This window comes from Micropterus salmoides, unplaced genomic scaffold, assembly GCF_014851395.1.
Source record: "Micropterus salmoides isolate LMB-PRFRI ecotype aquatic unplaced genomic scaffold, ASM1485139v1 Ms_hic_scaffold_12, whole genome shotgun sequence".
Classification (NCBI taxonomy): Eukaryota; Metazoa; Chordata; class Actinopteri; order Centrarchiformes; family Centrarchidae; genus Micropterus; species Micropterus salmoides.
Window position 1 is genome coordinate 16,506,836 of NW_024040263.1, and position 25,511 is coordinate 16,532,346.

Here is a 25,511-nt window from a genome sequence, read left to right on the forward strand (position 1 = left end):
TATCTGAACAGAGACTCGTGGGATGGAGCGGTATCTTAGAGCGAGAGAGAACACAGATGCTCTGACTTTCAAAAAAGCCGCTTCACACTCCAGGCAAAATCACGCCACTCCGCTCCCACTCTGCACGGCTCACATACTCTGGTGTCTGCAGCTTCCATCCATTCCAGTGCACATTAGGCTCCAAACAAACACACACAGTTAGCTATTTGCTAAATTAATAGACAAGCCTCAGAATAATACCCTCAAACACATCTATGAGTGTGATTATTTACCTCTGCTTGTGTTTATGTATGTATGTACTTTGTGTGTGTGTGTGTGTGTGTGTGTGTGTGTGTGTGTGTGTGTGTGTGTGTGCTGCCTTAATATGTAGCTCAGAGGCAGCCATGTCATAATGCCACTTAACTGTAGGACATCAAAGAGACAAGGCCCAGAGGACAAGACAGACGGTCATGGAGACAGAGCTTTGATGAAGATGTGAAGCTACGTTTCATTATTAATAATATCCCACTGTACTGACAAGAAAGTATGGCCGCTATAATGGATTTCAGTATATTCTAGACTAATAACAACAATAACTGTGGCTTACAATATTCATTTTAAATGGATTTAGTGCCAGTGCCATGAGTTACTACAATGAATGGCAAAAATAAAGCAGTTTGTTTTTGATTCACTGCATGAATGTGCACACTGCCAAGAATTCATGACCTACAAATTGTAATCCTGTAAGGATGTTTAATTATTAAAGGTGCTTCAATGTGCATTTTTAAGTGTTGGATGAAGAAGGTCTGGTGAAAATAACGAATCTGTGCCTCCTCTTGTGCACAAATATGGGAAGCCATTTAGAGCTGATGTTTTATTCTGTTTTAGTAGCGTGCAGTCTTGAAATAAGGACAGACTCTCTGTACACTGTAGCTATCTCTGACTGCTCTATGGAGGACAAATATAGTGCACGTTGCCATGGTTATGACAGAGAATGCATCCACACAAGCAGAGCAGCAAGACCACGAGGATACACACCTACACACCTCTCCTCTTTCAATCCGAAAATACCACGTGTAGATGAGGAGGAACTATCTGTATGTGCGTGTGTGTGTGCGTCTCGTATGTTACATGTGTATATGATGATTGTCATGTCTGATCCTTTAAGATGTGCGTGCGCATGATGAGCACCTGTAGAAGTACGTTGTTGTTTTTTTTCACAACACAGACTCACCGTCACAGTGGGGATGGCAGTGACGAGGGAGTAGACGAGGACTGGCGGCGCCTTGCTGTTGTCCTCTGGTCCTGGGTACGGCTTGGAGTAGGCTTTGTCAAAACAGAAGAAGCCCTGGATGTGCACGGGGAACGTGTCCGTGTACTCAAAGTAGTACGCCAACAGAACCGTCCCTGCCATGATGACCAGCTGGAAATAAAACATATTGGTTCCAGCTTTAGGGTTGGATCCACAGAAGAGTGTAGGGTTTGGGAAAGAAAAGACAGCCAGAAAAAAGAGAAGTGGAAAATAGTGTCACGGATAAAAAAAAAAACGGATTAAAAAAAGGAGAGATTTCTCCTTCTCACAGCAAAATGATGGATGCTTCCGTAATGTGTAAAATGAATCAAGTGTGCGTGGAGAGATAGTGAGGGAGGGAGGGAGGGAGGGAGAGATGGAGACAGAGGGAGACAAATAAGAAGAAAGACAGATAGAGAGGGGGAAAGAAAGAGCAATGACAGAGATACAGAGCGAGAGAGAGATCCCTTCAGCCGTGTCAGTATGCAGAGTGGGAAGGTACAGAAACAAATGGAGACAGATCAAAGAAAATAACGATGTATGGGGAAGAGAAGAATAACTGAACAACGATGGGGAGGTTTGTGAGAAACAAATGGGGTGAAAAAGAACAGAGCGGTAGAGAAATCAAGAGACGGCAAGAAAAAAAACCCTGGGCAGAGCAGAGGGTAGGACAGGAAGAATTACGTGTGTGTGTGTGACTGTCTGCATAACTTCAGTTGTTATTGTACCACACAGCTATTCTGCCATATAAAATACCTGCTGCATGCAAAGCACAAGCCATGACGCATATCATATTAAGTACTTAAAGAATTTTATGATAAAAATATATTGGCAATTCAAAACAGATGTATGTGTGAGAGAGAGATAGGTTGTAAGAGTGGAGGAAACATTTAGAAAACATTTGAAAAGCATGCCTTCTGCACAGATGAGACAGATGCACAAGTACTAATTACTCATTTATACTCCAGCACTCTAACTTCTTTGACCAGTTCTCTGCAGGAAAAAAAACTATTTTCAGCTACATAGTAAGCATCTCTAAATCTGTAACTGAAAACTGGAGATTTGTGCAATACTTGTTTGCCCTGCGGGAAAGCCCTGAAACAAAAACTACAACTTAAAAAAGGAAGGTGAGTTTAAATACAGCGAGCTGCTGATTAGGCTCATCATAATCTGCAGCCTGAATGTTTGCTTCATTAATTGCCACTGTATGTGAAGGGCAAATTTATCAGCAGCAAAACATAAGGAGCCTCTACTGGCAGGCTGAGCTGGTCTATAGCTTTAGGGACACGAGGCAGGAAAGAAACAGCAGTTTGGTGGCTGTTTGTAACAATCTGTTCTTTTGCCTTAAAGGGGTTACAATATGTGTAGGATTTGAAAGTTAAGAAAACATAACTATTGTAAATTACTATATGAATAATAGCCATTAACTAAACAAACAAGCAGTGGTGGGAGACAAAACACAGATTGGGTGCTAGCTAATATCTTAAAGCCAGGCCTCAATCAAGGAGGTGAATGAAAAGTCAAGCACATAATTTGGTCAGTTATTTGCGTTAGAAATCTGTTCAGACACAGTGGTTCCCAAACTGGACACGGGCCCGAAAAGCCATTGCAGTGTGACACACATGAAGCAAAGGTGAAAAAACCTTTTTCATAGCAGACATTTTGAGTTGTCTAACACAGGTGTAACTAATGTCATTATTAATCGGTGCCTTCTATTGCAATAATTGCTGGAAAGGAGACATAATTTCTGTTATTAGTTCCACCTCTACTTTTCATGCTTCGACAGGTCAAAATGCTGCTGTGAAAAAGGTCTGTGACTCTGATTCATTTGGGAACGACGAAGGAACAAGAGGGCTCTCATGACATCTCAGCTGTCAAGATGCAGGTAAGCAAAATGTCTTCAGAAAGCAAAAAAAAAAACAAAAAAAACGTCAACACCAATATTGCAAGTGTAGGAAAAGAAACAGGTGATGCTAATCATCAAACAACATCAGTCAAATATGAAATATCAAGAAGGCCATCTTGCCTAGGGAAAGCATTATGTGCATAAAAAAAATCCAACTTGGGTAAAGATTGACTTTCTTCTTATTTGCACAATAGATGCTAATTACTGTTACTACACTGCTAAAACAAAATAAGGGAACACTTAATCATCACTGTATAAAATCTTGTCATTTATGGGTGTCGTAATACAATGGTATTGACGAATACCGTGTTATTTACAAAATAAAATATTGGTATTGTGTTAATAATCTAGCACCTCTTAAATCATTTATGTTTCTTTCCATTCAACATAGTAGGTGGCGCTAATGCACCTTAATGCTGGTTGCCACTCGCCATAAAGTGGAAAAAAGAAGAAGAAACAGTAAATAGCTGGCAAACTATTACCACATAGTGGCAGCTACTGACCCACAAATTCCATCATGTCGGACCTGGAGGACATGGCAGACGACAGTGAGACACTCAACCTGCACCCGAAAAAAGTTAGCTCGCCAGTGTGGGAGTTTTTCTGATTCCATAAAAAAGACTAGTCTGCATGAAGAGTCATCAACAGTAACTACAAAAGGGCAGATTTCGCTACGGTAGAGAAAGTTGCAGTTAGTGTGCTAGCCCTGACATTTAGCTTACAGTAAGGTCTTGTTAAGTGGTGTTGTTAAGTTGTTAAAGCTAAGTTATCATGACTTGACAGTATTTTCTCTCTCCTGCTTATTTAGTCAGCGTTAAAGTAGTGAGTGAGAGCCAGGGATTCAAGTCAGCTTGATAATATCGTTATCGTGAATTCTTTTGGCCATGACAATCGTGTGGTGAAAATCATCAATTGTTGTGACAGGCCTAATGTCAATTAAACCTCAGGGATATCACTCTGTCCAATCAATGTCACTTTTTTTGGTACAAATACAAGTGATAGCAGGTGCACTGGAGAGGTAACAACAAGGAGGAGGAGGAAGAGGAAGAGCAAAATGACCTCCAGCAGGCTACTGGTATGCATGTTCCTGACCAAACTGTCCGAAACAGACTCCATGAGGGTGGCATGAGGGTTTGACATCTTCTAGTGGGATCTGTGTTCACAGCCCAGCACTGTGCAGCTCGATTGGCATTTGCCAGAGAACACTAGAATTGGCAGGTCTGAACATTGGCACCCTGTTCTCTTAACAGATGATGGCAGGTTCAGACTTGTGATGAAAGTGAAAGAGTCTGGAGACGCTGTAGTGAGCGTTATGCTGACTGCAACATTGTCTAGCATGATGACAGTGGGTCAGTGATGGTCTGGGGAGGCATATTTTTTGAGGGTCTCACAGACCTGGGATGAAATCCTCAGAGCCATTGTCAGAGCTTATGCTGGTGCAGTGAGCCCAGAGTTCCTCCTGGTGCAGGACAATGCCAGGCCTCATGTGGCCAGAGTGTGTAGGTAGTTCCTGGATGATGAAGGCGTTTATGCCACTGACTGGCACCAATGTTTGCCAGACCTGAATGTGGAGAAGGTCCCCCAGGACACCATCCCCAGTCTCATCAGGAGGATGCCCAGATGTTGTCAGGAGTGCACAAAGGCACATGGGGGCCATACAACATGAGTTGCGTCATGAAAGTTTTGTACTTTGATTTTTGGTGTGATTTAGAATCCAATTGGTTTGTGATTTTGGTTTCTACTGACCATTGTTAAGTCATTTTGTTCTCAACAAATTATACAATGTACAGTAAAATTGTAAAAGTTTTTTTGAGGAGTGTAGTTTCTCAATTGTACACTTCCATGGGCATTTACAAAATCAGCAATAATATATTCATCAACAATCATCCTTAACAAAACAAATGAGCTTTAGGGATGCAGAAGTCTGGCGATAAATTATTACACAACACCTGAGAGTAGTGTTGAAATACAGTTGTGCAGCAGGAATCAAGAAGGTGTGTTTGGGATGGTGGATTGTGGACATCTGCCTTCAAATTCAGCCAGCCATTTGCTCAATTTCCTAATCACACCAAGTGATGTCTTTTGTGAGTAATGGTTAATAGTCTAATCTTGACATTGTGTAAAACACACTTTATATAATTTGCTTTCTTATCAGAAGTTAAATGTTAAGATCAATTACACTCTGATGTCTGTGTATTAACTATGATGCAATGAGTCAATTAGCTTAGTTGGAAAGCTTGACTGGAAAGCGGACCAGCATATTTCCCTAAAAGTCAAACTATTCCTTTAATTTGCAGCTATTAATGTGACTACAACAACATCTAAAACCAAAGTTGCCTAAACTTTTTCCACACAAAATGTAAAAAATGGTAGCCTATGTACAGTTTGGTGGGTTGTCATAGTATATATATATAAAATATTACATACATGTAATGTAGTGTTAACCATTTAGTTTAACAAAATGTTATCTCTGTTTGTGCTGATATTGTTTTTAATTTAATTTATATTTAAAGCTTTCTTCCTTCCAAAAGAGAATCCTCTTTTCCAGCACTATAGGCTACAGTGGCAGATGGCTGAACAAGTGACAAACCACAGAGAGAACCTCTTCCAACATGTTTATCCTCCTCAGCAAAGTACCCACTTGGACTAACTCTATAGGTAGGGGAAGGGGAGACTTGTTAACACTTAACAGGTTTCAGCTTTATTACAAGTTGAAGAGTGACAATTCGGGTTGTGACAATACACTACACACACAAGACGAGACAATGCACAACACTGGGTTCAAGAGAATGAGACTAGATGATATTTAACACTATTTTTAAGAAATTTTAATTGACGAAATATATTACTGAAAAAAGTCTTTTATTCAAGTGAAAGTCACAAAATGCAAAACTATGCAGGTGCATTTTGAAATGTTGCTTACATATTGTTCTTGACACTGTTGCCTTTTATTGTTTCCACCGGGTACCCCAAATGCTGCCACACAAATGATTTAAAAGCGGTATGCTTTCACCCTCACACTCCGTTATGCTGATATCGTGAGACAGCTTTTCACCTCACCAAGAAATAGTCACATTTTAATATAATGAGATCTCGTGCCACGAGATCTCAACCCAACCATAGTGACAATGAAGATGGAGGAGAGAGGGTGACCTAATTCAAACTCCGATCTGTTACTCTGCATGTTTCCCTTTCCTGTTTCTCAGTCTCAGAATCTGTGGATAATTCCCTACATGAATTGCAAAATCAAATAATTGATCTGCACGTTCCCATGGCAATGTGCAAATTAACTGCAATCTACTTCAATCTGTTTGTGGGAGACATTGTAGTCTTTGCATTGGGGGTCCCCACTGAGGAGAACATCACAGTGGAGGGACATAGTCAGTGACAACACACATGCCCCGAGGCTCTTAAAAGCAAAATCATAGGAGACACAGAAACACACACATACATGCACACACATATCCACACATGCTGGCAAACTATACAAACACCTCCAGCCTGTAGTTTATATATAAAATATCAAGCAGCTCTACTTTTCCATCCACATGAGCTTTTTGTGTTAGAGTGAGTGGGTGTGTTAGTGTGTGTTCCATGTGCGGAGTGTGTTTGAATATGTCTGCAGGCATGTGGATGCATTCCTATGTCTGAGAAGGAACTCTGACACAGGCACGCTGTGTTGAACATTTCTGCTCTGCTTAAAGTCACCAATGACTTTTTAATGTCTGCTGATGAAGGCATGTGCTCAGTCCTGGTACTCCTGGACCTTAGCGCTGCTTTTGACACCATTGATCACAACATCATGTTAGACAGACTGAGGCACTGGGTGGGGATCTCTGGTACTGCCCTAGAATGGTTTTCATCCTAACTGTCAAATAGGAAGTTTTGTGTGTCTGTAAACAACTATGTCTCTTCGTTCTATCCAGTTAAATATGGTGTGCCTCAGGGGTCGGTCTTAGGACCCATTTTGTTTTCCTTGTCTTGTTGCTTCCCCTTGGACATATTATCCATAAACATGGCATTTCTTTTCATATTTATGCTGATGACACACAAATGTACTTGCCCGTCAGATCCACAGACCCTGGAATGCTGAGTTCACTTAGCGACTGCCTTTGTGAAGTTAAAAAATGGATGTCAAATAATTTCCTCCAGCTGAACTCAAACAAAACAGAAATCCTGGTCATCGGGTCTCAGCAGATGGCAGTATTTGGTTCCCTAGTAAATCACATTAAGCCTGTGGCAAAGAACCTTGGTGTTTGGTTTGATAGTAATTTAAATTTCGAGCAGCACACCACAAAGCTTGTTCAATCATGTTTTCATCAACTTGGAAATATAGCAAAAATTCGATCTATGTTAACTTTTAAGGACACCGAGACCATTTTACACGCCTTCATCTCATCACGCCTGGATTATTGCAACAGCCTTTTCACCTGTTTAATCCAAAAATCTATTGATCAACTCCAAACTGTCCAGAACTCAGCTGCCAGGCTTTTAACCAGAACAAAGAAACATGACCAAATTACTCCTATTTTAGCTTCATTACACTGGCTCCCAGTATGTTTTAGAATTGACTTTAAAATTCTATTGATCACTTTTAAAGCTCTTCATGGCCTCTCGCCTTGTTATATTTCTGACCTTTTAGTCCCATACGCACCAGCACGTACCTTGAGATCCTCGGGCAGAGGTCTGTTGTCTGTTCCAGAGTCTCGACTGACAACTAAAGGGGACAGAGCGTTTGCTGTCAGGGCCCCGAGGCTCTGGAACAGCCTGACCAAGGAAATCAGGTCAGCTGAGTCAGTGAACTCTTTTAAGTCCCTTCTTAAAACATACTTTTATAGGAGAGCCTTTCCCGATCTTATTGACTTTATTTTATCCCTTTTATTTTATTTTACTAATTTTATATTTATCTTAAACGTGTATTTTAGTCTTTTCTTTTCTTTATCTTGTATTGTTTTTGTATTGTGTTTTTGGGTATTATTGTCTTTACACTTGTTAAAGCACTTTGTAACTTGTTTTGGAAAAGTGCTCTACAAATAAAGATTATTATTATTATTATTCCATCAAAGTTTAAACAAACAAGAGGAGAAAACCTCCCTAGGAGATTATGCATTTTGCATCTACTTATGCATTACATAAGCATTGAAATGGGCTGTGCTTATAGACTATACTGAGAGATCTAACAATTGTGTGTCTGGAATAATACATGAGAAGACATGAGTTATAGCTGAAAACACTATATATTCATTCTGGGACAAGATTTCTGCAGTAACAATTTTAAATATTTTCTAAGATGCAAAAGTTTCAGTAAATGAAATCATCTAAAGTCCCATTAACACAAACAGGGAAATACAGCCTCCCTACTGAATACAGGCTTAGAGCTCTTATGTGACATTTCATCTCCTTTTCCTCCCACATGAACAAATATCCAAGTTCCTGTACACTCTGCAGCCACAGCTAGTTTGTCAGAATATTAATAAAGGTCAAAGCAACTTCAAGTTGATGGTTTCTAATTAGCATAGAGACACATGCTGCACAAGTCACCTTGGAAAATTCATTTGCATAAAAAAATTTATTTCTGAAGCATCGTGCACATGTACAGTGTGAAACTAATGACAAACGTGAGCTGCAGGAGGGTCAAGACAGGCTGACATTACTCTATCAAAGAAGTCCTCTATGTGCTTCTCTATGTTTACCCAGGGTCGTCACGCAGCAGTAATTTTAAAGTGCTGGTATGTCAGAAAAAGTATAGACCTTCTGAACGTCACACTAAAACTTTTTCCCATAGCCTGTGCAAATTAATTTCTGCTTTATTGTCCCCAAAAGCGCCTTGCACATTTTGATTTCATTCCAATTACATGTAAATTCCAGCCATAGGTGATTTCAGGGTGATAAAATAGAACTGGATTTCCATGTTCTTGTGTGATAAGCAATCAGCCTCAGTCTGTCACCTGTCGCCTCCACTTAGAGGACTGTTCACCTTGTTCTTGCACTGTTTCAATCTCTTTCCTTATTATTGTTTAGAGTTCAGACATCATATCAGCTACATCCCCATACAAAATGTGTAAGCAAAACAAATAACTGAATAGCTTTTTAGTTTGATAATGTATCTGTAGGAGAAACATATCATGGCAATGCTCCTTCCAAAGTTTTAATTAACTTAACTTGTTCTGGCCTTCTGGTACTTGTCAGTTCCAGATTTACTCTCACTAATCTCTCAGCTCAGTCTAAATCTTTAGTGATCATTTGGGAAATCAGGCCTGCAGACAGGGTTCATGACAAAGCACCCATGGTAACAAATCACCACATCTAATAGAATTGCCAGTTGATAGAACCAGCGTCAGAGTAACGTCCATACAATGCAAATACAGCATTTGTCCATGCCCTCTAGAACGACACATCTGATAACCCTTTTGGCATGAATACATTACTGGTCAGTGCCTTTCAAAACCATTGCAAATACATATGACAATGTTATGGTTAATGTTTTGTTAGGTTTCGCCACAAAAAGGACTTGTTTTGGTTAGCCACCCACCCGATCTTCATTCCTATGCAGACTTTGTCGCTTTATAATAACGTCACCTCACTCCCTCTTCCTTCCTCATGTTTACTCTGGCCAGAGAGATGAGGTAAACAAATGCCTGACTATTATATTATGTAGAAAGCTAAAGACCCAGATGATCAAAGAGTCTGAATACTTTTCATCAAGAGACAAAAAGTAGACTCCAATGGGATGTGAAAATTATCAAATGGAATAGTTCAGTGGTGTTAGCAATACATCTGGTTAATCAGTTCCTCTGAAATAGATTTGGCAGATTAAGACCTCACATATGAATCAGACACTAACCCTGTCTGTCTCCTCTTCTTTTAACAAATCACTTTAATGCGTTTGAAATCAGAGGTTCAGCAATATAGACACTGGCTTCTGTCCACACATGTGTTTAAAGAAGAATCTTAAGAAGTATACTTTTCAAGAATGAAGAAAAGAAAGCATAAGGTTCAAAGGCTCATGGATCACAAACTCCCACTCAAAACAGCCTTGTAAACATTCAGCTGAATCCAATATGTACATGTTTGAGGTTTTCTTACGTTACTGCGCTTTTGTGCGCTTTTGTAAAACCAGATCACGGCAAAAGTAGGAACAGGTCATTTTTTATGATTCATGCAGATTTGGTATTGCCAAGTCAAAAATAAAAAAAATATGGGGATGTTTCTCCGACATTAATGACAAAAGGGGGATTATTCTCTTGTGCAACGAAACCTGATTTGATTTACCTCCTAAAATCTGTCAGCATAAATTTAGCCACAGGATGAAACAAGAGTTTACAAAATAAGGCATATTTAAGACGATGACCAGCTTCTGTCTGACCCAGTAAACTAAAAGGAGTTAGTGAAATTAAGGCTTAATGCTCAAACCTCTGAGTAAAAGCAAGAAAATCAAAGAGACTAAAATGACACGGATTTGAAATCACCTGCTCTTAAAAGCCCTTTAACCAGAAATGTAGAAAACAAAATGTGACAATAATAATGTGTTATGTAGGGAAAAGGGCGGAGAAAATAGATTTGGGTATCACTTATGTCTCCTTAGCGGACAAAACTGTGAGCATGCACATAAGTGGTGCATGTCTAACCTTGGCCTGTGTGGAGCGGCCAGATGGCAGAAAAGTCAACTGATAATGTTTACAGAAAGTGAGAATGTGTGGATGGAGGCTGGTGTTGTTGAGAAAACGAATGTCACACAGCTCAGGATGCAATGGAGACACGCTTCATTTTGCTCTCAAAATATCTGATATGATTTTATTGAGTACAAACTACAGTCTTAATGAGTCCTTCTGAGATTGGAGGAGGCTGAGATATTATACTACTAAATCTACTTGTTTAGAAATGATGAGCCCCTTTTTTAAGCTTGGGTGACAATTGTGTCACGGCTCACGGCAGTAGTGTTAGGATTTGGGGTTGTACTCATGTTTTTTTTTGTTTTAATCTGTTTTCATGGGGGTTTGGTTTTGGGTTCTGCGTTTATTTGATCTTGTCCTGGTTTGGGTTTTGTTGTAGCATCTGTTCCATGTTTAGTGTCAGTCCTGTTTCTGGTTTGGTTCTGTCTATGCTCCCTCATCCTGTTTGTCTGTCTCTGAATTGATTACCGTCATGTGTCTCAGCTGTGCCTCGTTACCCTGCCTGCCTGGTGTATGTTGTGCTCTATCAGTATTTAAGCCCTCAGTTCTGTTCAGTCCTTGTTGCATCCTTGTCTGATGTTGAGTGTTCTGGTGTTCTGCCTTGCTCTCTTCCCTGTACATTCTTCCTTGTTTTTTGGATTACCCTGCTTTCCTTGGATTATCTTTTCATTTAGATTTACCTTTGTTTGGACTCTTGCCTCAGTTTATTTGTTTGTTTTAATAAATCATTTAAACTGCATTTGGGTTCACACCTCAGTTTCTCTGCCGTTGCACTCAGCCTTCCCATGACAAGTACAGACACATTAAAGAAAGCAACACATACATTTTGATAGTTAGTTGCAGTTAGTTTATATTTCTGTGTCAGTCCCACATGGAATAACAAGAGATAAAGATCCCTCCCTCCCTCTTTCTCTCCCTCTGGCTTTCCCAGGGAACAGCAAAGCCATGTCAATGGTAATTATATTTTATAATTAATAAATGTTCCTCAGAAACTGCTCCAATTTATGATGGAAAATGTGTTTATTTATATAAAGGGAAATCAAAATTCAGCATTGTATTCTGATAAATATAGGCTATAAGGCTCTCAGGTATTGATAAATGTAATGTAATAATAAATGTGAGGAGTCTCTCCATTGCCTTGTTGACATTTTAATTTGATCCCACCACTGCCACCAGTGTAATTTATTTTTAATTAAGGCTAAGGTTTTAAGGCAGCACAACACTGCCACCACCTTTGTTTACCCGTTCTGGTCCGGCACCAGAGGCAGAGAACAGAACCAGAGACAGGAATGGATTACAAAATACAATCTTTATTGGAAATACAAATTCATCTTAAAAAAAAATAATAATAAAAAATAGACACCGCACACAGAGAGCCCTCACAAAGGTCAACCCCTAATGGTCCCCAGAGCCGCCCTACCACCCTATGACACAGCACTGCAAGGGAACCTTGCACACACTCTGAGAAAATCACTCCAAAATGCACCACAACCTGTACACAGCAAACTACTGAGACACCATATAGGGAGCAGACATGGAATCTCCCGTAGATCAGGAAGCGGCACAGACACACTCCATTCAGCCTCAGGCCCCGGCTGTGGACACAGATTGGATCGGTGTATCGGCGTAGAAGGGTGTGCGGCCTCATGCAGCTTCCGTCCATGAAGCACTGGTACAGGCACTTCCCGATCCCGATCCCTCTCTACCTAAAGGAGACGCGTGCCTCCCCTCCTACACAGGAACAGACCCCCTGCCTGCTGTTTTCACTGCTGGCAACACTAGAAGTTGCAAACAGCACCCTCTCGCCACGTGCCAAAACCCACAGCCATGGACCAAACAGTTCAATTTCTCTCTCAGGGCCGCCTTCAGCCCCTCCAACACACCCCTTTATCCCCATCTGATCTTCCCCAACCCCTAACACAGGTGAGAGTAATCAATCATCACTACAAGAATCCTGTCAACAAGGCAATGTTTCTGAGTCTGAGGCAATGCTGAGTCAAAACACATGATTTAGTCTTCCCTCCTTTTTGTGTCTGTTATTTTGGGGGAGTAGCCTCTTTAAATGTGAATGTGGCACCTTTTCAACCAAATGATAAATTAATTAATTTTAATTCAGCTTTAACTCCTGGGCTTTAATAGGCTAGCTCCTCTGTTTTAACACTTTTTCCATGTATTTAAACAGGATAAGTGTGGGATAGAACGGTAAACAGTTGCAACCAGGCAGAGATCTCTCCACAAATCCGCACGTTAACTTCAGCAGCTGGATAAAGTGCAGCTGACAGTCACGTTACTGCTTGGGCACAAACTCAATGCGATACACAGCGCGAGAAGGGTCCACTTCATTAATTAATCTCACGGCACTCGCAGCGTTGGGAGCTTTTTGCTGTAACGCAGTATTAGGCCTATAATGCAAATAATCGGCAAATATCCGTTACAATCTCAGTAAGGCGCGTTGCAATGCATTTTAACCCGAAATTAAGTGGTGTTTTTTAACAATTCACCAACACCGAGAAACATTTCAGCACCAGAAAAACAAATCTATGAGTAAAAGAGGAACGGTCTAGAGTGTAGACAGGGTGCCAAACTACGGGTTTAGCTTGAGCTCCCCTGATGGATCATGCGTAAATAGATTTCTATAGGCTGTGTGTTTGTGCTTTAACGAATTACTTTCATGATCAAAGAGGCTGCTGTCAGTTCATCCTGTCCGATCCTGTGGGAGTGTCGGGAGATTCAAATAATCAATGACGTTATGCTGCTGTACCTTGTGCGTAAATGCGCACATCGTCTTTCTTAATGGGGAGAGGATTCATCCTATTTCACCCATCCACCCCCACCCCCCAGCCCTTAAGAGTTCCTGGCGACATTTCGTGCCATTCCGTTTTTTATTTTCAAGCCATTTTGGCTGTGTTAAATATGTATAGCTCAAATTTGCCAGAAAATATTCTTTTAAAAGAAATTTTCAAATTGTCCTGTCAGTTCCTTAAATTAGCTTAAAATGGCTAAGCTACGCAAGACACATTCCTCCCTAAGGACAAAAAATGCCCCATTGAAAATGCCTTTTTTGATCCCGCATTTATCCTAAACAGGTAATAGCTAACCAACCAGACATCCTGTTGATCGACAAGCAGCAGAAGAAGGCTGCAGTGATAGATGTGGCAATCCCAAGTGACAGCAACATCAAGAAGAAGGAACACAAGAAGCTTGAGAAATACCAAGGGCTGAAAGAGGAGCTACAAAAGATGTGGAAAGTAAGAGCAACAATGGTGCTAGTGGTAATCTGAGCACTGGGGGCTGTGACCCCCAAACTGGAGAGTGGCTACAGCAGATTCCAGGTAAAACATCAGGAGCCGGTTGCACCAACAGGGCTTACGCCTGGTCTTAAGGTAAGTAGGTCTTAACTCAGCATTCTAAGTCCGACCTAATAGTTATGACAGTTGCATAAGTCCTCTTCTCGCCAAGACCGGGCATAAATCTTACACCTAGTCAGTAGCAGGCGTAAAGTCAAAATCTAGGCAAGTTTCTCTAGTAACCACTTGATAACTCAGCAGTAAAGACATGGCGCGCCTTATACACAGACTTTACAATGAGCGGGCTTTCAGAAGCAATCCATTGGACATTTACAATGATGAGGAGCTGATTCAGAGGTTTCGATTCTGTCGGAGAGAGATATATATGAACTTGTTGAGGAGCTGTCACCCGACTTACAGTTTGTGTCGGATCACAACGCAGCATTGACACCCGCATTACAGCTGTTAATAGCGCTACGTTTTTTATGCAAATGGTGTGTTTCAAAACACTGTTGGAGACATGATTAATGTCCACAAATCCACCGCATGTCGGGCCATCCGCAGAGCGTCACTGGGACTGAGCCGTCGCCTTCAACGATCTGCTCACCTCCCCACTGAGGCAGAGTCTGCGGTGATGAAACACCGATTCCTCCGGGCCTCTGGCATTCCTGGTATTGTGGGCTGCATCGATGGGACTCCGGATCCAGGCACCATCTGAGCATGAGTATCTGTATGTCAACCGCAAGGGATACCATTCACTCAATGTGCAGATTGCTTGTGACACCAATTACAACATCTTTAATTTGGTGGCAAGATGGCCTGGATCTACCCATGATGCACGCATCCTCCGAGAAAGTGCGTTATACCAGTATTTCGAGGCTGGAAGAGTAAATGGGCTGCTTCTCGGCGACAGTGGATACCCACTGAAACACTGGCTGATGACTCCAATAATTGCTTTGAGGACTGAGCAAGAACGACGGTATAACACCATCCACACCACCACTAGGTCCCTCGTTGAGCGGTGCATCGGAGTCCTCAAGCGCAGGTAAAATTCTTTCCGCAGTGTCTGTGCCGCTATCCATGGTGCTGATATAGTGTGGTCACTAGATCACTGAAAACTATATAAATAGACTAGGCCTAGGCTATATAAAACTCGCCAAAAGTGACACATTTAGGTTTTACAGTAGCCTAATCATTAATTCTTTTTTCTAGGTTTCATTGTCTTCATGGAGAGATGCGGATGCACCCTGAGCGAGTCTGCACCGTAATAGCAGCGTGCACTGTCCTGTGTCACCAAGAGGATCCCTCTCCCTAGGCAACACCATCAGCCGGTGCCGGAGGAAGGTGCTGACCCTGTGGACCATGCAGGGCATGAAGATGTCGGTGGACGACTAGTCCGTACACGCATTATTAATGCTTTATAAATGTTATAAACTATTGCTTCACTTAAAATAATTCTACTAATTATCTCCAGGTTGTAAACCATAAAAAATAAGCCACAAAGAAAGTCCAGTAGGTTTATAATAAACTCTTTTTAATTTACATATAATGTCACTGATTCATTGCACACAATTTGCCATTAGGCTTATTTACAGAATTACAAAAGACCGCCCATCCTCTTCAGAAATAGGCGAAGATGACCTGCTTATCTGTTGTTGGAGCAACTGTATTTCTAACAATATTTTTTGTTTTTGAAGTTCCAGCTTTTCCTGCTCGGCCTGTAATTTCTTTGTTTCAGCCTCCACTCTAACAATTTCTTTCTCAAGAAGTGTATGCTGCAGATCATCCAGCCTCCTCCTCCGTTTCACCAGCGGTGCACCGCTGCTGCCTTCATGAGAATTTTGTGGAGTGACTTGGGCCTCCATCGAGTCTGAAAATACAGAGAATCTGTCATAGGCCTACTGTTCTGACAACTACTAAAACTGTTATTGTAAGCTACTCCAATATATAGGCTACACACCTTCACAATTCACACTCTCGCTTGAGTGGTCGACATCCATCTCTGGAGAGACAGCAGTTTCTTCCAGATCGGTACCGCCACTTTCCGCACCGACCAAACCAATAAAAGCCGGGGAATGCTCTCCAAAGATATCCACAATTATGGTACTGTACACAGAAGTTTTTGGGGGAGGACCCCCGCCGGTCGGGTGGTGTTTTTTTGAAGACAAATCTTTTTTTGCTTTGCTCAGGAGGTCTTTCCACTTTTTCCTCACATCGCTCTCTGTCCGAAGGCAGCCGAAGTCAGAGCAATCGTTAATCGCCTCCGTTATCTGTTTCCATGTTGTTTGTTTCTTCTTGTTCGTTATTGAGTTTGATTGCTTGGCAGTCAGTGTGTGTCTGTGCTGACTGTACAGCTCAATTAACTTTCGTATCTCAATGTCGGTGAAATTTCCTTTCCTTTTTCTTTGATCCTCCATTGAGACAGCTACAAGTTAACAAAACAGTGGAAGATAGTTTACAGCGTAACCCAGCAACGCACGCTGCTAGGCAACCGCTATAGTTCTGTGGCCATTCACATGAACGCGCATCGCTAAGACCAGGCGTAGTTAAGCCTAGGCTTAAGTTTGGTTGGTGCAACCGAAGTTAGGTCAACTCTAAAGACTACTTAGACTAGACTACTTAGCAGTTAGGACCAGGTTTAGTAAAGCCCTGTTGGTGCAACCGGCTCCAGAGGTGTCTGTCCAGAAGAATGCAGTCCTAGGAACAGATAAGATACTGCGCAGAACCCTCAAACTTGAGGCCTCTGGTAGAGGACCCGAGCTTGAGGATGACACATACCACCCCGCAAGGGTTGCTGCTAAACAAAACGCTTGTTTTCGGTCCAAAAATTGGATAAACACCGACTTTTTATGAGGAAAAATGCAAAAGAAGTGACCACAATACACCAGAGGAGAGAAAAAGAGGAAAAAGAAGGAGAAAGAAAGAGAAAGAATGAAAAGAGATACAGTTTGAAGAAGGAGCTCAGAAACAGAGCATCAAGCTGAAGAGAAACAAAAGAGAGAACAAAAACAAACAAGAAGAGGATACAGTAGAGGGACTCAAGCAAGTTACAGCAAACTACTGGACACTGAAATCAGTAAGTTTTTGCATTTATTACTATAAAAAACATGTCCCAACTGCAACACTCAAGCTAATAGCTAACAAGCTAACACTGGACTGTGGTTATCCAGCAACGGCATCAAACAGCAGTAGTGCTGTTTTAAACACAGAAGCTTGAAGATCAACAACTGTTTCATGATGTCTACACACTCTGAAACCATTGACTACCCCCCAGCTATCAAAAGCAAAACTGCAAGGGGAAAATATAAACAAACAATACTCAGAGAAAGACCAGGAATCCTGTTCCTGGACCACTACAAAGATCCTGCAATTTAATCTTCTGGACGGATGAACCATATGCCTGGCTGAATGTGTTCAGCTCTCATTACCCAGCAATAAAGAGAGCAGGCATTTGTAATGGATGGAAAATAAGTGTACTGGAAGAAAATGACTCTGACACCAGCAGAATAACAGTAAACCTGTTCAAAAATGGAACTGCCATGATACAAGGCGACCTGAGACCGTTTGAGCTCGACTTTCCTGCTATGAGACTGAGAGCTGAGAAGGAGGTCCTCGCAAGCATCGCTCCAACCCTGGGAGTCAAACCGTCCTGTTCTGTCCCTGCTCCAGACAGACAGCCTGCTGATGCTGACACTGATCCTCTCCTGCTACAGCACTCTGAGGCCCTGGACATCATGAGAAAGCACTTCTCCCTGATGGAAATAGAACTGGTACAGATCAGAGAGCAGCTGGACCAACAGCAGCCTTCCTCTCCTACTGTCAGTGACTTCCAGGCCAAGAAAGAACAGGACAGTGTCAACTCACAGCCGAGTTTCAACAAGAACTAACTTGTCAGAGAAGACAGCTGGATCATCTCAGTGAGAAGGTGAAGGAACTTAGGCAGGACAGGGACAACTGCAAAACTGAGTTGGCTACTCTGCGAGAAGAGCTACAAGACAGGGACAGGCTCAGTCTACAAGCCAGACTGAACTACACACAACCCCCCTGGTGCCTGCCTCGCAGATCCAGACCACATCCAGCCAAACTCCCACTACACCTGCTGAAAGACAACACAGCCCTTTCCTCGAGGACCCCCCCCCCCTCACGCAGCCTGGTGCAGACTCTAATCCCCCCCCCTGTACCAACCAGCTGACTCCATACAAACATCCCAAGCCAAGACGCCAGTCACACCCCTGCACCTGTCCAAGGCCTCTAGCCAGCCTCCAGCTAGGAGCTCCAGACCCGAAACCACCACCACAGCTCCACATCTAGACCCGACAGCTGAGTCGCACCAGAGCGCTGGAGCTGTTAACCGTGCCTGAGCTAGGCTCGCCTAGCCACATCATCATCCATACAGGCACAAACGACTTAAGGTCCCAGCAGGACAGACTGGCAGACTCTCTGAGGAGAGTCATTGAGCAAGCCTCCACCAATTTCCCTACCAGCAATATCCATGCTGCTGCACAGGAGAGACTTCCAACCCCACACTATTCACAGAGTGAATATCAGACTCTCCAGGGACTGTGCCCTCAAACCCAACGTGTTCTTGGCCCACCACCCGACCCTGCACCTGGACTGCCTGTATGATATCATACACCTACACAGAAATGCAGTCCCCACCCTTGCTAGGGCCCTGAAGGATGTTGCTCTTGGAAGGAGCCCTACTACCATTCCAAGGGGTAACCACACAACGCAGACCCCATGCAGACCTCCAGGACCATCCAGACTTCCACTATACATCCACCCAGGCCACCAAACCCACCGCATCACCAACATCACAACCCACAGCCAACAACACTGGCCCAGCCTGGAGGTCCTATACCCCCCCCCCCCCCCCCATCCCAACGGCAGATCCAAGACTACAGGAGCAGCAGCCTATTTGACTGAACTATGCTGCAGTGGTGAGAAGAGCCACAGCCCCGCCCCCCTCAAAGTCATGCTAAACCTGCTCTGCTCCTGCCTCATATAGCTACATGGTGGAAGAGCAGAGACCTCTTAGAGACATCACAATTATTCATAATTTAGCATGTTGGATATCATTTTAAAAGAATAGTAATATAATGACAATTCTTAACAGTATTTCACACATGATACACTCTAAAATGCCACTCAAAGTTTAATATTTTATTCATTTACCTACACACTATTTTCCTCTTTTTAACCCCCCCCCCCCCCCCCCCATTTTTGTTTGTTACTAGTATTATTTTTTAATATCTAGTTTACTATTATTATTATTTGTTTTTTAAGGTGTTTGTCTAATTTTTGAACAGATTACACTTGGAGATGAAATCGTTTACAATAACATGTTGGAACATTCAAGGTCTGAGATCATCAGCTTTTGGTTTAAAGAGCAGAAATCCAGATTTTAATAGAGATTTAAAAGATTCTGACATAGTTTTACAGGAGACATGGTGCAGAGAAGATGTTTCCACTGGTCATCCTCACGGCTACACTGAGATTATTATACCATCAACAAAAAATCCCACAATAACCCAAGGCAGAGATTCAGGAGGCATGATTATATGGTGTAAATCAGAACTGACACAGTCCATCACAGTTATTAAAAAAGAAGAATCTTATATATGGTTGAAAATTAACAAACAGATGATTTGTGCTGAGTAACATGTCTACATGTGTGCCATCTATATACCTCCATCAGAATCCCCCTACTACAACCCAGATATTTTCTCTATTCTTGAGGAGGAAGTTAACCATTATAAAACCATGGGAAATGTATTACTCTGTGGAGACTTGAACGCTCGAACAGGGAAAAGATCTGACACTATGAACACCCAGGGACACAAATACTTACCTGGAAGCACCTGCTTCCCCCTCCCTGAATGTCCTGCTAGAAAGAGCTTTGACAAGCTTACTAATACAAGCAGTATGCAGCTTTTACAGTTCTGCCGTACGCTGGGTCTGTACATAGTCAACGGCAGGATAGGAGGGGACTCTCTGGGTCGCTACACTTACAGCTCAGCTCTTGGCAGTAGTACAGTAGATTATTTCATTACAGATCTAGATCCAATGTCTCCTTAGAGCTTTCACAGTCAGCCCCCCTCACACCCCTCTCAGACCACAGCAAAATCACTATCTATCTGAAAAGGGCTCAGTCTAAGTCTGGGGCCCCTAGTGCCTGGGAACTGTTTAATAGCACATACCCATACAGATGGACCCCAGACAGCATGGGGGCATACCAAAAGGCACTGGAAAATCAAAACATACATGATTTAACTAATTTATTTCTAACTGAAACATTTCCCCAGAACAATTCTGGTGTATATTCTGCTGTGGACAATCAATTCAATATTTCATCATTTGGCTTCATTGTCTAATTTGAAAGCCTCCAAACCAAAACCTCAACAAATGAACAATAACAAATGGTTTGACACTGAATGCAAAAACCTAAGGAAAACTTTAAGGAAATTATCAAATGAAAAGCATAGGGACCCAGATAACCACAACATACGCTGTCAATATGAGGCCACTCTGAAACAATACAAGTACACCCTAAAAACTAAGACAGACAACACAGTAAGAACCAGCTCTGTGAAATTGAGGAATCATTAGAGTCCAACCAGTTCTGGGAGAAACAGAACAACCTAAACAAAACCCAGCAGGATGAATTGGCAATCCAAGATGGAAATACTTGGATTAATCACTTTAGTAAATTATACAGTAATATTACAAAAAATGATGATAGTACAAGATATTCACAAAATGGAAAACTCTGGAGGCGGTGATACAAAAAAACAACCAAAACCCTCTAGATTACCCTGTAACAGAACAAGAATTAACAGAAGTCATCCAGTCCCTGAAAGGAAAAAAGGCTTGTGGTATTGATGGAATCCTCAACGAAATGATCAAATACTCAGATTGGCTATACTAAAACTATTCAATACTATTCTAGCAACTGGAACTTTTCCAGACATCTGGAACAAAGGTTTAATAACCCCAATTCATAAATCTGGAGATAAATATGACCCAAATAACTACAGAGCAATATGTGTATCCAGTAACCTGGGAAAAATATTCTGCAACATCATTAATAAACGACTTGTCAACTTTCTCGATGACCACAATGTTCTGCATAAATGCCAAATTGTTTTTTTGCCAAATTGCCGCACAACAGACCATATATTTAGCCTCCAGACTCTAATTGATCAATAATTAAACATTAAGAAAAGAAAGGTATATGCCTGTTTTGTTGATTTCCAAAAAGCCTTTGATTCCATCTGGCACGAGGGCCTTTTCTACAGGCTACTTGAAAGTGGCATTGGAGGAAAAACACATGATTTGATTAAGAACATGTATACAAAAAGTGAATGTGCCATAAAGATTGGAAACAAAAAAACAGCATTCTTCTCCCAGGGCCGGGGAGTGAGACAGGGATGCAATCTCAGTCCAGTTCTCTTCAATCTATATATCAATGAATTAGCAAACCAATTAGTCAGTTCCACAGCACCTGGCCTCCTCCTGAACGACACAGAGATCAGAGGTCTGCTGTATGCAGATGACTTAGTGTTGCTCTCACTTACTAAAGAAGGTTTGCAGCAGCACCTTAACCTCCTTCAGAGATTCTGTCAGACATGGGCCCTGACAGTAAACACAGCAAATACTAAGATAATGATCTTTCAGAAACAATACAGAAATCAGGTTACAAACAATTTCTATTTAGACACCACTAAATTACAACACACACACAAAAAAAACAAAAAAAAAACAAAAAAAACAAAACTTACCTTGTCCTCAACATTACATACACAGGGAACTTCAACATGGCTGTGAAAGATCTGAGGGACAAAGCAAGAAGAGTTTTCTATGCAATAAAAAGAAACATTAAAATATATATTCCAATTGAAATCTGGCTTAAATGTTTCCAATTTGTACTAGAACCAATAATTCTATATGGTAGCGAAATCTGGGGCCAAAACCTAATAATGAATTTGACAAATGGGACAAAACAATCATAGAATCTTTCCATAATGAGTTCTGTAAAAGCATCCTGCAGGTGCAGAGAAAGACACCAAATAACCTGTGCAGAGCAGAGCTCAGCCAATACCCCCTCCTACTAAAAATACAGAAAAGATCGCTTAAATTTTACAATCACTTAAAATCAGTTAACCCCCAGACATATCAGCACAAAGCCCTAACATACCAGGAGCTTAAACCAGAGAAGAGTCCCCTCAGCCAGCTGGTCCTGAGGCTCTCTGCAGGACCCCAACAGCCTCAGGACAGCAACACCAACTGAAGCAGACCAAACCAAATTATCAGCAAGCAGAAAGAAAAAATATAGAAACGATCAAAACACAAAGTAAATTACAATGTTATCTGACCCTAAAAAGAGAATTCCCACTGGCAAATTACCTGAGTACAATAAAAGGTCCCAAACTAAGAAAAATGTTGACAACATACAGACTGAGTGAACACAGACTGGCCATAGAAAATGGTCGCCACAGACAGAGCTGGCTACCACAAGAGGAGAGACTCTGCTCCCAGTGTGACAGGGGACAGGTAGAGACAGAGCTGTACTTTCTAACCTCATGTCCCCAAAGACAAAAACACTTTGCAAACATTTCCCAAATATACCCCGAATTCGAATTCATATCAGACACACAGAAACTCCCCTATTTACTGGGAGAAATGCCCAAATGTTAAATAATTGCTGCAAAATATGTCTCCTCATGCCATGAAGTGAGGACAACCAGTCGAACCTCAGACTGATAAATAATTGTACAGATTTTCAAATTATTACTATTTTCATCATTTGATATTTTAGTAATTGTTTTGTTTTTACACTGATTTATTTATTTTGTCTATTAATATACATACACACACGTTACTGTTTCATTTATTTATTTATTTTTTTAACACACACACACACACACACACACTTACTGTTTTATTTATTTATTTTCATTTTTAATATTTCTTCATTTTTTTTTTACACAAACACGCATACGCTTTGATTACTTTACGCGTTAATTACTTATTTAATGAAATGCATGGGGTTGATTGTTCTTATGTTGTATGTATGATGCTTTGGCAATATTTTTGTTACACATTCATGCCAATAAAGCTATATAATAATAAAGCTAATTTTATATATATATATATATATAGAGAGAGAGAGAGAGAGAGAGAGAGAGAGAGAGAGAGAGAGAGAGAGAGAGAGAGAGAGAGAGAGAGAGAGAGAGAGAGAGAGAGAGAGAGAGAGAGAGAGAGAGAGAGAGAGAGAGAGATTCATACATGCATATGAAACATTTTAGTTTAGTTACTTGGAGGAAACCCAGAAGGTCAGACAAAAAAGACCTTAATCAGGATCTTTAGCCTTGTAGCATTTCTTTTGCTATTCAGTATTTTATTTATTTGTAAATATTTGCATAAAAATGTTATTTGAAAGTAAATAGAAGAGCATGTGTTTTAACTGGTGCTTTTTAAATTGCTTTTCTGTTATATTTTTCTGGATGTTTGATAAATATATAAAGTTCTCTGCATTCTCCCTATCTGTTTTTAAAGTAAGCTCATTAATCAGCCTCAAATTAATTGACAAATTATAAAACACATTCTCACAGTATGTGGAAATGAACACATCTGACTAAAAACCTGGCAGCTTCAAGAGCAACACTTTTCCCCCCCCCATTAGTGTCAGGTTGGTTTCAGAGGGCTTCAAAGAGTTACAACCCTCACAGTGTACTGTTCAGCACAAAAAGCTCCCGAAATTAGCACAAGATGAGGCTGCAACACCTCTCCTCCTTTTCTTGTGATTTGGTTTCCTGATGAGCTCACATAATCACTCAGTCATGTGATTCAGGCCAGTGAATATTTCACAGCACTTGGGGTTTCATCTCTCGGATTTTCAGCAGATGATTAAAAAGCCAAGGTCTGATTTTAGACCACACACATCCACACAGTTGGAATGACCATTTTACAGAAAAGAACAAAGCCACACACACACACACCCACACCCACACCCACACCCCACCCTCCTCTCACACATACTCATCCACAGAAATCACTTGACTGAGCAAAAAGCCAAAAAAGGGAAAGGGCATATCATAGAATCAACACGCTAACAAGCAAATGAATGGGCTTGACTGCCGCCTGGTGTCACCAAGTTGTATTGCAGCACACTGAGCAAGACAAGCGCAAGATAGATGAGCTGGATAAAACAGTGGACAAGCCAGAGGGATAGAGCCCTAAAGAGTGGACTGGAAGAAGCAATCGGAGGAAGACGATAAACAGACGGATAAAACAGTTAATGAGACATTAGTATATCACAGAATGCACCAGGGCAAAGCTGAGCGTGCCGCTGGGAAATAAAACTGAGGAAGGCGGCAGAAAGAAGAGAAACAACAGGGGAGAGGAGGTGAAAGAGTGTAAATTAGGATATATGAGAGACTTAAAGAGGGTGAAGTGGAGAGAAAGGTAAAATACCAAGAGGGAACAAGGGAAAAAAAAAAGAAGAAGATCAAAGAAGGCATTCATCTTTAGGGCAGTCACACACCCTCCCCCTTCTCCCTTTCTTTTCCTCAAGCTCTTTTGTTTGCCTGATTACTAGGTGCACCCTTCTTGCTACATTTCCTTCCATGTCTCTCAATCATCCACGCTATCAAGACTCTCTATATCAGCTCTCTTACGAGCACACTTTGTCTGTCTGTATCTACATTATCTGCTTCACTCCATAACTCCCTTCACCAATTCGTCCTTCCCCTCAAGTCTCCTTCTCTTTGCAGCAACAACAATCACATAATTCTACAAAATCCCCAGTCCTCAAGCAAACATGCCCCCGCATCTTACAAAAGGAAGAAGAAAAGCAGATGCAGGCTCACACATACAAAAAATATTCCCTGAATAAAACCCTACAGTGCAATTAAAGGTTTTTATTCCAAAGCTCTCTACTTACATATATAAACAATAATTAACATGCTTTTTTTTTTTAATAAACTATTGTCTTATTTTTAAATAAAGAGGATTGCAGCTTTATATATATATATATATATATTTAGCCACACACAGGACTGACTTTGATGTAATCCATCTTTGAGCAAGAAAGGACGCCAATTTCATATGATGTGAATATCTTGATTTTAAGCCTCCCTCATTCAGAGTAAAATGGAGCATGGGCAGTAGTGAGAGTCAGTCTAAGAGCGAGGAACACGATTATATCTTACATAAGCAATTTTATTTTAGAGACTAACTCCAGCAACAATCTTATATATTTCTAAGATAATTTTGCCTTGGCGCAGCAGCCGAGATAGGAGGCTATGCACTTCAGTATTCACTGATGATATGAGCCTATATTGTGATTTACAGGGTCTCTCATCCCTCCCTTC

General features: G+C 41.3%; 2 protein-coding genes across 9 annotated transcripts in view; one reads left to right on the forward strand and one right to left on the reverse strand.

Annotated features, from left to right (window-relative positions):
* LOC119899224 (phospholipid phosphatase-related protein type 5-like) overlaps positions 1–25,511 on the reverse strand; it is a 64,358-nt gene that overhangs the window by 20,740 nt on the left and 18,107 nt on the right. For 7 of the 8 annotated variants that reach the window (XM_038713726.1, XM_038713719.1, XM_038713720.1 and 4 more), the window contains one exon: positions 1,214–1,402. The exons of the other annotated variant lie outside the window; for it this stretch is intronic. In XM_038713726.1, the coding sequence (XP_038569654.1) occupies positions 1,214–1,402 (189 nt within the window). The remainder of the gene's footprint in view (positions 1–1,213; positions 1,403–25,511) is intronic. 8 annotated transcript variants of the gene reach the window in all.
* LOC119899226 (putative nuclease HARBI1) lies at positions 14,301–15,666 on the forward strand. Its single transcript, XM_038713727.1, has 2 exons — positions 14,301–15,181; positions 15,349–15,666. The coding sequence occupies exons 1-2, from the start codon at positions 14,826–14,828 to the stop codon at positions 15,449–15,451; spliced, it is 459 nt and encodes a 152-aa protein (XP_038569655.1). The 5' UTR covers positions 14,301–14,825; the 3' UTR covers positions 15,452–15,666.